Source organism: Indicator indicator, chromosome 22 (assembly GCF_027791375.1).
Source record: "Indicator indicator isolate 239-I01 chromosome 22, UM_Iind_1.1, whole genome shotgun sequence".
Lineage (NCBI taxonomy): Eukaryota > Metazoa > Chordata > Aves > Piciformes > Indicatoridae > Indicator > Indicator indicator.
Window position 1 is genome coordinate 13249440 of NC_072031.1, and position 13111 is coordinate 13262550.

General features: G+C 38.3%; 1 protein-coding gene across 1 annotated transcript in view; it reads left to right on the top strand.

Annotated features, from left to right (window-relative positions):
• Positions 1 to 13111, top strand: part of SDK1 (sidekick cell adhesion molecule 1) — a 420137-nt gene that overhangs the window by 185980 nt on the left and 221046 nt on the right. The window contains exon 5 of the mRNA XM_054390916.1: positions 10932 to 11065. Coding sequence (XP_054246891.1) covers positions 10932 to 11065 — 134 coding nt within the window. The remainder of the gene's footprint in view (positions 1 to 10931; positions 11066 to 13111) is intronic.

Below are 13111 nucleotides of genomic sequence, written 5' to 3' on the forward strand. Positions count from 1 at the left end.
TACAGTAATAATCAAAGTATATTTCCAGCACTCGTAAGGATTATTTAGGAAGAAAATTAAGTAAATGTATGTTTGCTTTCCACAGAAAAACAATCTGCTGTTTTAAGTTTATACCCCTGCAGCCAAGTGATAAGGGCATTTTAATGTTTTCCTACATCTATCTTCCCATTTTAATGTGTGGCAGGATTAGGGGATAGCTGATGCTGCTGTTACGTAAATGTGAGCAAGGGAGAGATCCTCATTACAGGGTGAAGTGGATAAAAAGAGTCAGTAACTGGAGGTGATGGAACTGTTGTGTCTACTGTCCATTAACTCGGTAATAGCACCTCTTCTCCAGATGAGGGGAATCGCAGGGAGCAGCATTTTGCTGCGTTGCAGGAGCAAATCCCTAAAACCTCTGCAGCAGAAATGTCTGCAAGTAAGGAGATAAATACGTGAAGACAGATTGCAGCAAAGACTTTGGGGGCATCAGAGGTTTTCTGTTCTGGTCTAACTGTTGTATAGAATTACTTGCGTCGGCAAGATGTTGAGCGTTCCCTTCCCAACCCCAGGAATGGGAGTGGGGCAGGTTATTGTGCATGCCTCTGTTCCAGGATTTGTGAGTTCTTTTCTTGTGTAACTCAGAGCAGAGTTTTTCTTCAACACTGAAAATAAAAATGCTCTGCAAAGCATATTGTAGCCATAAAAATCCAAGAAACCAAATTGGACCTGCTGACATTTCAGGCTTTCATTTGCCTGCTCAATAGCCATAGTGTTTATGGATCACCCAGCAAATGTAAACAAGGCAGGCTCTCAGATGCTTGCTCTCTATTGCTCCTCATTAGAGGGCATGTGTGGTACTTAGCTTCAGTATTGGAAGGAAGGGAGTTAGAGTTCTTTGCCTTCTATGTTGCCTCTGGGACTGTTTCTGAAGTAGAAGTTGCTGATGTTCTACCAGAGCTCTGGCAAGATTTACTACAGGAGCTTTGGCCTTCTGACTTCCTTAAGCTTTACAACCAAGAATCCTGAATATATGTTTCTGCTCCACCACAAGGAAATTTGGGTCATTAGACTCAGGAGTCAAATAAGCAGTAAGTCATGCAAACTCACCCGTTATGGATTTCAAGTAATTTAAAAATAAATGGAGTTGATAGGTTACCTTTCATCCTGATTGTGACACCACCACCCAAGCTGAAAGCACAAAAAAAAAAAAAAAATTATGGTATGTTGCTCCTTAAACCGTGCATTATTTACATTTGAGTTGGCCAGAGCAGTGTTCTTTATGCAGTTTGGAGTTGAGGACTACAGCAGTGTTTCAAATACAACATACAAATGATCTGAAAAGGAAACTTTCCTTCTCCAGGGCACCTCTGTTTTAAATGATGTTAATGTTCACATTGGGGTTGCATAGATTCTGATGTCTGTAGTATTACTTTGCTTGGGAAAGGGATGATCAACTGGCTAGGTTTAGATGTAATGGCATTTATCTTCTCCATCTCTTATATGAACCTTCTTATAACTTCACTTTCTAAGGTTTTAGAGTTCAGTAGCTTTGCTACACACCAGCTTTGTGTATGTTTGCCTCAGTTGTTCTCCTTTCTGAAAAGCTTTCAGCTCATGTTATTTCTGACTATTAATGTATACTGAACTGAATAGATAAGATGCTCTTAATAGAGCAATAGTTTCCCAGTTGTTTACCCTGCTCCATTTTGTTAGAAACCATAATGCAAAACGCTCTGGGATGTTAAACAGTTTTCTTTTGAAGTTTCTAGTGCTTGGCTTCAATATATGGCTGAATGTATACAACTATGCTCTGCTTTTATGTCCCTGTTTATGATAGAAATAGGGAGTTTCTGCTTCCTTTTAAACATCTACTGAAGTTTTGCTTATTTGGTTGATTTTCATAACTAGTGTTTTCTTTGATTTATTGTCACTAAGTTGAAGTGCTTTGAAATGTTTGCATTAATGGCATTAAAGAATGTCTGAGTGACTGACTTGAAATTTCTTCTGCTGTATGATTTTCAATAATAACCAGGATTTTGCTAAGTCTGTGTTGTATTTGTTACTAAATGCATCTGCCCTCAGTACGAGGAGATTCAGATGAAAGAAGCTGAGAAATACCATGAGTTAATAGGAGACTGGTGTTTGGGAAGCAAGTCTCACCTGCTAGTGAGTGTTGCCCAGGAGATGTTAAAAGCAAAATCATAAAGCAAGAATTTGCTTTGCCTAAAGTCATAACAAAATACCTGATAATCAAACTGAAATGCAAGGAGGAAAGTCAGGAGTATTAAGGTTTAGCACTTCAATAATCCTCTGCATCTTTTGAGTGCTAGAGGTATTAACTATTTAAGCCTCTAGATAAGTTTTCTAGCATAAAAAGAAATACAGAGATGTATTATTCTCTTTCTCTCATGGCAAACCATGCAGACTGAAAGGCTAAATAACTCACCTAGGGCTACATGTCACTGGCAAATGTGGAGGTATCTGGCTCGTGGGCTTGTGCTCAATTCATGCTGCACAGCAGTAGTGTATGTCTTAATGTGAGTAGAATGTCTTGTGTGAGCAGAAATACCTACACAAAAATCCTGATTTCGAGGCAGACAGCAAACTCAAGATACTCTATAATAACACTGTGGAATGAATTTGCAGCGGTAACACTAGTCTCAGCCAGCTGCAGTACTGTACGTAGTGTTAGCTGTTATATTGATTCAGGCCACTAAATCTTTAATTATCTTTCATAGTAAAACTTGTCTAAGTAAATTGCTCTGTTGCTACCCAGTACTGCTGCTCTTTTTATGGATGGCAGCAGCTTGAGGCACTTGCTACTTTTTTTACCATGCCCATGCTCTTTGTTTAAAGATTTGGTGCTATTAAAAGAAGAAGTAATGCATCTAAAAACTAATGGATGCCTAGGCTGTTAGTTCTGGAGCATAACATTCCCTACTACTCCTCAAAACAAGTGTGCAATAAGTTATGGCTGTACAAAATTTCCTATCCCTTAAAACTCCCATTTGTTTCAACATACTTGTGTTTTATGTTACCTAAAGCTGTTGAACAGTGTGTTCAGGGCTGTTCTTCTCACTTGTAGGGCTAGTGTGGTAATTTTGGATGTAGTTGGTTAGATGAATATGTCTTTTTCTGGCACTAGAATTAAAAGAAAGCCTTTGGCTGATGTGCTAATTCAGTCATTGTGGGTTCTGATCCCTTGAAGTCTTCCACCTGTGTGAGGCTGCTCCATCTTCGCTGCTATGCAGCTGCTGTTGGGATTCACGATTACAGTCAGATAATTTCTGTCAATGCTCTGAGTATATCACTCAAATACACTCATTTACATACATTTAGTTATTGAAGAAGGACTTGTTTCAGCTGAGAAAACTGACCAAAGGTATTGGAAAGAAATTTGTGCTGGCCCATCCAAGATTTGAAATTTTATTTCCAAACTATGTGGACACTTCATTTGCTGTGATAGCATTTTTTTGTTCCTGGAGACTCAGTATCTTTATTCAGCAACAGCTGTATCAAATCTTATTCTCAGCTACACCTGTGTGAAAATGGAGCTGGTTTCATATGAGATGTGTGTGGAATTGGGAACAAAATGGCAGAGATGGTGCTGAGGGAGATTCAGGAACAAGGATAAACAGGTTGAGAGCATCTCAGCAGGCACAGTCGTGGCACATCTAAGTCTATCTGTTAAATATGCTGTGAAGAGGTTGAAGGTTCCTTTCTCATTGTCATATCATCCATTCTGTCTTCAATCTCTTCTTCTCAGCCCCTGTGATGGGGCTGTACCACTGCTAATTTGTTTTACAGTTAGTGCAGCTCACAGTCATGCCTTACATTTCTTTTTATTCTGTAGTATGTATCTTAGTGAAATAATGAGATGAAGATACAATGTTCAACAGGAAGCTCTTTAATACTTGACTACAAACCACTCCACCACATGCCATCATGCTGACTTGCTTTATCAGAAGTGAAGATATAATTCAATAACAGAAGTTTTCCCTTCACAGTGAAAGTGGTAGGGGTGGGGGGTGGGAAATTAGTGTTTTTAAAACCCCACAGCACCTTGAATAATCAATTCAGGAGAAAGACCATAAAGTGGAGCAATATTTATGTCTGTCTCTATTTGGAAATTGAACTATAAAATCCCAAATGATTGCAAACTGTCTGTGCCTTTGCTCTCAGTGAAGTCAGCCAGCTGTGTAGATCAACAACCTATAAGACTTTTCTAACTGCAGTATTGTGTTTAAATAACCCATTTATTTTAAAAAATTTCCACTAGTACTCTTTCCAGTGGTTGCTAGCTATGTCCATAGCAACAGATAGTGATGTGGCAAGTGGAGTTCAATGTGTTGATAACATGATAAACTGGAGAGAGAAGAAAATAGATACTCTCTTTACAAGTATCTTGAATGCAGTAAGTATTTTATAGGAGTAGGAGATGGGAGAAAATGGATTTACTGTTTTCTGAATCTTTGGTTTCTATTGTTGACTGGGATGCGTATTTTGTCTTAAAAGTCTGGCTTTTTCTTCTAGCTTGGGAACTGCTGTTGATGGAGCAGCACATCCAGGCACCTATCAGTGTGGTTCAGTAGGATAACATCCAAAAGCACATATAGGTGTTTATATCAGCTGTACTGTCTTGTGGCTTAAAATGTCATCATAAAAACCAACCAAATGAAACAAAAAAAACTCAGGAATCCTCAAAAACAGAAAAGCAGAGTTATGTGGTAATAATAAAGTTGCATTAAATAAGAACTGAAGCTGCTGAAAACCTGGAGGGAGATAAAGAACATTTTTAGCTGTAGTCACTTATGAATATTATTCCTTAGTTTGTTTCTGTAATTGCTCACTTCTGTATTGGTAGCATTGTCTCTCCCTGGAAACATCTCTTTCATGATCAGTTATGTAGTGATTATCTTGGGGTTTGTTTTGTGGGTTTTTTTAATCTCTAGACCAGTAATTGCTTGCTATGAACATGATTTTAAATATATATTTGGGATAATTCATCTGAGCATCCTCTCTGGGAGCCTCTATCTCCAAAGACTAAAAGTAATCTTTTCTGAGGGCCAACTGTTAAGATTTTTATAACACCTAAATATTTGATGATCCTGCTTTAAATCTGAGATACTATTTTGTATCACTCTTGTATATATATGAAGACACTTGTCATGACCTTTTTCTGAGTGTTCTGCATGACATATTTTCTAGATTACTCTCTGGGGTTGGGTGTTTGGGAGTGGATGGTTCTGGATGGTTTGGGTCTTTTGTTGATTCTTCTTGGCTAGCCTAGATGTTTAAATCTGATAGCCAAAAGGGAATGGAAGCCACACAGACTAAGAAACAGGGTCATTTCTTCAATGCTACTGATGTTTGCACACCCTCTTGTGAGCTTTGCCTGTTTTGCAGTCAGTCCATATGAAATGCAGCATTTTGTACTTTGTCATTCAATGGCAAGCCTCAGTCTTGTGGAGAAGCTTCAATGGGTCTCCTGCATTCGATAATCTAAATCCTGTCTTTGAGTCTTTAGGACTTTGTGTAGCTTCAGTATGTGAAATCCATAATCAGTCAACAAACACCAATGAAAATATGAAATAATGCTGGATCAGAGACAGAGCCCTGTCAGTTTCTACCTGATAGAGCTTTCCAGTCAGGTAGTGATCACTGATGATTTGTTTTCCATCTACTTCTTTCCCAGCCTTCTTTTCCAACAGGTTGTGTGTAATTTTGGTCATGAACAGGGAATGATGTCTATAGCCTTACTAAACCAAGACTTTGCAAGCTTCAAAATTAGTACTAGAAAATAGGGAGGCCAAGCTTGAAATGTGGAAATTTTGCCACTTCTCTCATTTCCTCTTGGAAATATATCTGCTCAACCTGTCCATAGCTTGTCTTCCTTCCTTTCAGGACAGTATTCAACCTCTGCCTGGCAGTTAGGACTGTCTCATTTATTCTTGTGTCACCTTGGGATGCTTTCATGACTAGAAATCCCAGTCACTTCCCAGAAGCACATGTTGTGCCATGGCATAATTACAGTGTAAAATCAATGCATTAATTTGTGTAGTTATAATTCATATTTGGTGGTTGTGTAAACTTTTATTAGGTGGTTGATTTGCAGCAACAATGTACCTGGAACCTGAATAGTGTTTTGTGAACCTGGTACCCAATCACAGCAATTCCTGCTTTGTTGCCATGGACATTTTCCTCTGTAGCACGTGGGTTAATATTTTGCTCTCTGACCAAGCCCTGAAAAAACATGAACTGCTTGTGAGAGACATGCATTTAAATAATTTTGATTAATAATTCCCCATCAGAATTGGAAGGCACATGGGTGGTGAAATGCTCACTCTGTTAAGCCATGCATGCACTACTCACAGTCAGGATTTCACTCGAACAGCTGTGGTTTTTAACTGCAACGTATCTGAATGTTTTCCTACAAGGGGAAATCCATGGGGGAAGTCTTTCAGTAATTATGTTGTTATTACTGCATAATCTTTCCCTTTTTCCATGACCATCACTGTTGCTGGGTGGTGTCTGGCTCGTGGAGCAAGATCAGTGCTTGCTGTGTAATGCGAACAAAAGTTTTTAAGAGGGGAACAGAGGTTTTCATGTTAAAAAAAAAATCTTGTAAAGCAGGATTGATAAGTCATATTAGCTGGAGATAATATTGGAAAAGAGGCTTTATGGAGGCCTTTGTGCTCAAATACTGCATGCTATGTCATGAGCAGATGGCAGCCTTCTAAGAGAAAGCCTAATCAGGTTACTCTGCTTCTCATTTTATGATGTTTTTTATAACCTAGTATTATCTACTTATTGTGTAATCTGGTAGACTATTAATCTAACAAATATCTAACTTTTGGGAATTACCCACATGCAGAGTAGATTTTGGTATTTTCCCCATTAAAAAAAACCAAAAACATTATTAATGGAAATCCACCTATTTAAGATACTACAGAGCCCTTGCGCAGCATTTTGATAAATGATGCAATTTTCAGTGCTGGAAAAAAATTGTGTTTAACTCCAAAACTGTCTTAAATACTTCAATAATGGTATCCCCTTTGGAAGAATTCTCTTCTAAAGGTCTAATTCATGTTCCATTGATGTTAACAGAATAATTTCCATTAGCTTGAGATCAAACACACAGATTATTTGCACCAGATCTTTTTACAGTATTTGGACAATTCAGAAGGCTGCAATTAAAAATCTCAGAGTGTATCTAAGTGCTAAGTTGGGGCTGCAATAAATAGAAGTGATGGAAAAACTCATTAGGTGCCTGTTTTCATCTTCAAAGTCTTAGGAAAAAAAATGGGTATAGAAAATAACTTAGCTTCATCTTTGCTGCCTTTTTGCATCCTGTCAGACCATAGCCTTTGGACAAGCAGCACATCATAAGCTCGATTTGTGGTTTCAAAGTACCAATTCATCTTCACTTTGAGATCTACCCATTCTAGTCTCTGGCTGCTTTTGTGGTGAAGCACTGAAATGCTTGTAGGACATTGTAATACTGAATCACAGAATGTTTTGGGGTGAAAGGGACCTTAAAAAAAAAAAAATCACCTAGTAGCAACTCCCCCCCCCTGCTATGGGCAGGGACATCTTCAATCAGATCAGGTTGCTCAGTTAATCCGTGATTGTTACTGCTTACTTCTCATGTACATGGTGGTTTGTACATGGGCTGATCTTTCCCAACAGGCTTCCACTGAGTTCCAGAGAAGTTGTAAAAATTCCTCTATTAAAATGCGTGATTTAACATGCTCCTTCCCCTAAGCTTAAGGAATCCCCAAGGATCAGTCTGTTTAGTTTACTTGCTGGTTGCTCCTGTCTTCAAATTATTAGATTAAGTTCCATATTGCATTAAAAAAAAAAAAAAAGTCAGTATTTATATTTTTCAGGAGTTCTGTGCTGGGTATGAATTACTGACAGGTCCACTCCATCTGCTGCAGTCATCTTCCTCAAATATGCTGGTAAACTGAGCAGCTGGGAATCAGATTTTCCTTGGAACATGAGTGTGGTGCTGTCATCTAAAAGTTGTATCAGACAATGAAAACAAACAATAAACCCAGGAAAACATGTTGAGCCAGTTTTAGGGCACTCTGTGCAGCTGTTGTGCAAAAGAAGTCGCTGCAACCCTGGTAAGGGTTGGGGCAGGAGTCTTCAGATGGTTTAGAAACATTGAAATTAATGAGTCCTTAAAATGTGACTAATTGGTTTTCCTGATGCACAAGGCTCATGTCTGAACTAAATAAAACTCCCAGAGCCTGCAGCCTGTGAAGGCTTCTGTCTGGTTCTATACCCATCTTTAGCTAATGAAATTGAATCATCCTATTTTTCACAGAATTAAGAAGATATCAATAATTCATTTTGGAGGTTCTAATCCAACTTTTATTTGACCATGTAATTGATGAGCCCAAAGAGTTGTCTTCAGTAGTTTCTTTTGTCTTCTAATTCTTTCTTCCTAGACAAATTAGCATCAACCTTTTCACGCTATTTTGAACCTGCAATTCATAAACTTTAACCCTTCTGCACTGACCTTTAGATTCAGATATGTTTATGTTCATTTAGTCTTTAAAATTCACTTGCATTTCCCTCACAAACATTACATTTTACTTGCTTTCCAATACATATTTGTGCATAATAATTTAAAAATAAAATCTTCATTTGAGATTATTTTAGTAAATCTGAATTCCCTTTGCTCTGTCTTAGTATCTATTGAGTATAATGGTTTAACTGTCAGAATTTTGAGTCAGTTTTGTACAGGTACTAGCAGTGTACATCTTGCTAGCATTCAAAATTCACCCTTCACACTTTGGGTACAGTTGCTGCAGGTATTAGAACAACCTGAAATGTGTTTCAGCACTTTCAGACAGTCTCACTAGTGCTGCTTTCTTCAGAACTAAAGCAGAAATAAATGTAAATGTCATTCTCTTATAATATTCAATTATTAGCACTTCATTAAAATTTTATCTTTATTTGCTTTATCAAATGTCATATTAATTGCATTTTATATCCCCACTCTGTAAATCTATCACAGTTTCTTTTGATTAATTTTCTAAGTCAATTAAATGAGTACAGGTTCATTCAATAAAGGGAAAAAAAATTCATACTGTGATATTTTTCAAGTAGTTTTTATAATAAAAACTGTCAACAAAGATAATGTAAAGAGAAGGACAATGAGTGATTTGGGAGCTGAAAATCTAGCCTTATATTTTTCAGGGGATTTTTTTGTTTGTTTGTTTTTGTTTTTTTAGTGTTTACTGATGGCTTTATAGAAGTTTCGTGTTTTTTGTATCCACATTGGAGAATTCAAGTGATATGAATAAAACACACCCAGGCTTTGCACACTCTCTCTTCATCTCCCTTATGAAGACAGACTGAGATCCCTGGGGCTGTTTAGTCTTGAGAAGAGAAGACTGAGAGGGGATCTGATCAATGTCTATAAATATCTGAGGGGTGGGTGTCAAGTGGAGGGGACCAGGCTCTTTTCAGTGGTTCACAGTGATAAGATAAGGAACAATGGGTGCAAAATTGAACATAGATTTTCTCCTCATGTCGAGGTGAAATACTTCTTTACAGTAAGGGTGACAGAGCACTGGAACAGGCTGCTCAGGGAGGTTGTGGAGCCTCCTTGTCTGGAGACTTTTCAAAACCAACCTGGATGCATTCCTGTGTGGACTACCTTGGATGATCCTGCTTTGGCAGGGGGCTTGGACCTGATGATCTCTTGAGATCCCTTCCAGCCTCTGATATACTATGATACTTCTATGTTCTGTCTGTAATTTTCTATACCTCCTCCTACGTATAAAAACTGGAATGCTGCAGAAGAAATGTGTGATTTTTTCCCCCCCCCCATTGCTTTAAATGCTTTTTCAAAAGTAAGGTAGTTTTGAACTCTTAATGCTAACCACACCATGCCAAAACAGGAGGAAGAAACACAGGATTGTTTGATATTGATCAATTCACGTCCAAATACTTTGACTTAGCCCTGACTCTTTTGGAGGCATATTGGTGTAGAAACTTACTGCTCCACAGGCTTTTTCTGAAACTTTGTATGTTTTTTTATTCTTACCTGTTTTTTGAGCTTCTTCTGTCCTGTTCAGTTAAGACCTGCAAGTTTTAAATGGTGTCTCTTGATTAAACCTTGTGCTGTTCAAGTAAAGACCATTTAATCATGTAAAATGCCAAGTAACCAGTCTTATTGCAGTGCCTATGGGAATGCTGCCTACAAGGTAGTTTATAGAGACATTTGCTGTGTAGCAGGGATAGTCTCGTGGATACCATGACATTCATAGAGTCTATGCCAGTGCTAACTATAGGGCTGTGCTTTCCTGCTGAAGATTAAATGGAAAGGTTTCCCTTCCTGTTTACAAGTCATCTGTGTATAGCAGTTGAGCTCTAAGGTGCTGGTGTTCTTGGCTGTGATGTTGTGATAATTAGCAATGCCATAAATGCAGAAAGTTTACCTTCTGAGGTTCTACTGTTTTTGATTTTTACTTTTTTGGGGGATTTGCTATTCTCTGACAGTCTTTAATAGGCTGTCTTTCACTTGTTGAAGAGGTTTTCAATAAAAGTGACTTTACAGCATGCTGATGATTGCCAGGACTCCCATCAGGCCATAACGATGCCGTTTGCAGACTATCAGTCTCCGTTGTCATTTGCTGCTTCCTGTGTAACTTCTTATTGCCATTTAAACTGTTCTAGTTTTATATGTTGTAGCTGCATGTCATGATAAATGTCTTACACAATCTAAACAGAGAAATGTTCTAGAGAGCATCAAAGATCTTAAGTATTACTTGTGAGTGTGTTTGACATCAGGCTGCTTTTGGTTCTGACATCCTTTGGTTTAGTTGACTAATGAATATCATCTCAGTCTGTCATTCTGAAGTGTTGGACAGGTTTTGCCTAATGGATACCATTCTTTTCATTTCAACATGATCTTTCTCTTTCCTAAATAGAGCCATCACACTGGAAAATCAGCTGGTCATCCTTGCAACATCAGCAACTGATGGAGGAGGCTACTATGTCCAGGCAGTCAATGAAAAGAATGGGGAGAACAAGACAGGTCCATTGATTCATCTCAGTGTTGCAAGTGAGTATCCCAATTTTGGATAATGTGCTGTCACCACTGAGGTTGCAGACAAGATTCACAAAAATATGCCTTAATAAAAAGAGCCTTGCTAGCAAAGGATTGGATCTTTAAAGGACATCACCTTCTCCTGGTTGTTTTGGAGCACACTGAACCTCTCGTGCAATAATAAGAGGGACCTAAGAGAGTATATGCCCTTGACAAATCACCCTCAAAGCCTTTTGTCTGATAGTTTATTTTGTTGCAAGGCAGGTACATGATGATATCCCCTGCAGTTTGTTGTGAAGTTTTGATCATCATTTCTTTTTAATGCCAGGCTTTATAACATATTGTTTTCCATTGCACACAAGTAAACAAGTCACTCTTCCGAGGGCAATTTTATTAACGAGTCTATTCCCCTACCATGGCATTATTTTTACCTGGAGTTATCACAGAGTCCCAGGGAACATGCATTTCATTCTTATTACTTATTATTTTACATTACACAAATGGTATTAACAGCTGCCATTGCAGAGCTGTTCTGTGACTAGGTGTTACAGCAAAGGGGAGGGAAAAACAGAGGGATGGGGTGAGGAAGATGCCTGCACACTAAATACGCTCGCATGCATGTTCAGCATGAGTGAACTACTGATAAATCTTTAGTAAAAAACTAATACTCTGAATACTGAAATGATTTGACTCCTTTTCTGAGGGCTTTTGGTGAAGGTGGTGTTAATGTAGCAGCAAGATAAGGAATGTGTTGTGTGAGCATGGAGGTTTCTGGGTTTGATTGTAGAGAGAAGGAAGAGATGGTAGGGTAAAATGTTGATGGTTCTGGAGGCTTTGACAGGCTGCTCTTAGGATTTGGACTTCCAGAAGGTTTCAGTTTTAGCTCAGTTGGCCTGATGAGATGCCAGATTTCTCTTGATCCTGGATTCTGTTAGACCTGAAATAATTCCTATGGCTCATTTTCTTACAAGAACAAAACTTGGGAGTCAGGGTTTCTTGGCAGGAAATCTGGCAAATTGCTTTTGAAAATATGTGATGTTTGTTTGTCAGAAGTTCATCAGAAACATTGCATTCCTGTGAAACATTTCAAGTTCCTAATGACATTTCAAGGAAAGATGTTCTTGCACAAACAACAGGAGCCCTGTTGGTGGGATCAGGGGTCACAGGGGGCAGAAGTTGTGTGGTAATAGACAACAGAGGAGACAAACCTCTGTTTTCTTCCCTGATAAGTTTATAGACTAAATTAGTTTCTCAGGGGTTTTACCTGTGTCTTTCTGAAGTAGAAATAACATTCCAAATCCACTTGTGAATTCTGGCTGTACTGTGGCATGTCTACTGCTAACATTATTATTTCTGACAATATGAAGAGGTTTGCTAACACTTTAGTAATTTCATTTTTAAGCAAATTCTTATTGTTTGTATTATGTGACCAATAATGTACTTCTCACTTTAATGTTGTGTCTTGACTAATGTTAGAAATAGTCTGTGATCATGTTAGAAATAGTCTGTGATCATGCATGCACAACAAGTGCTATGCAAAGCAGAAGGCAAGACAGGTCTGTGGAAAAGAAAACACTTCAAAATGCATTCAGCCTTGATATCGTGAATGCAGAGCCCATCTAGAATGAGAAAAAATAGGAAAGATTAAATGGATAAAAGAAAGTAAAGAATGGGACAAGGTGGAAAGCCAGAAATGGATTTGCTTGTTAAAATGAGTGTCAGCCGATGAGGTTTTGAATTGTCATCTTGATATCCAGGATTATTAATGCTGTGTGTTTCCTGAAGGCAGGTACTTGCTGCAAGGCATTACAGGCTCTGTAAAGAAAATGAGATTAACGTGGTCATTCTGAACTTGGATCTGAGGGAAAAACATATGTGATATGTTAGATAGAAGCGAATACATGTTTTTGGTCCATCAACAGAAAATAATCAGGCAAAAACCCCATCCTGAAACAAAACACAGAGAAGGGTGGCAGAAAAGTGATGTATTTCCTAAGAGTTATAAGGAATTCCAGCAAGTGGTTGGAAACAGATCATTAATGGCACTTCCAGGTATGGAAG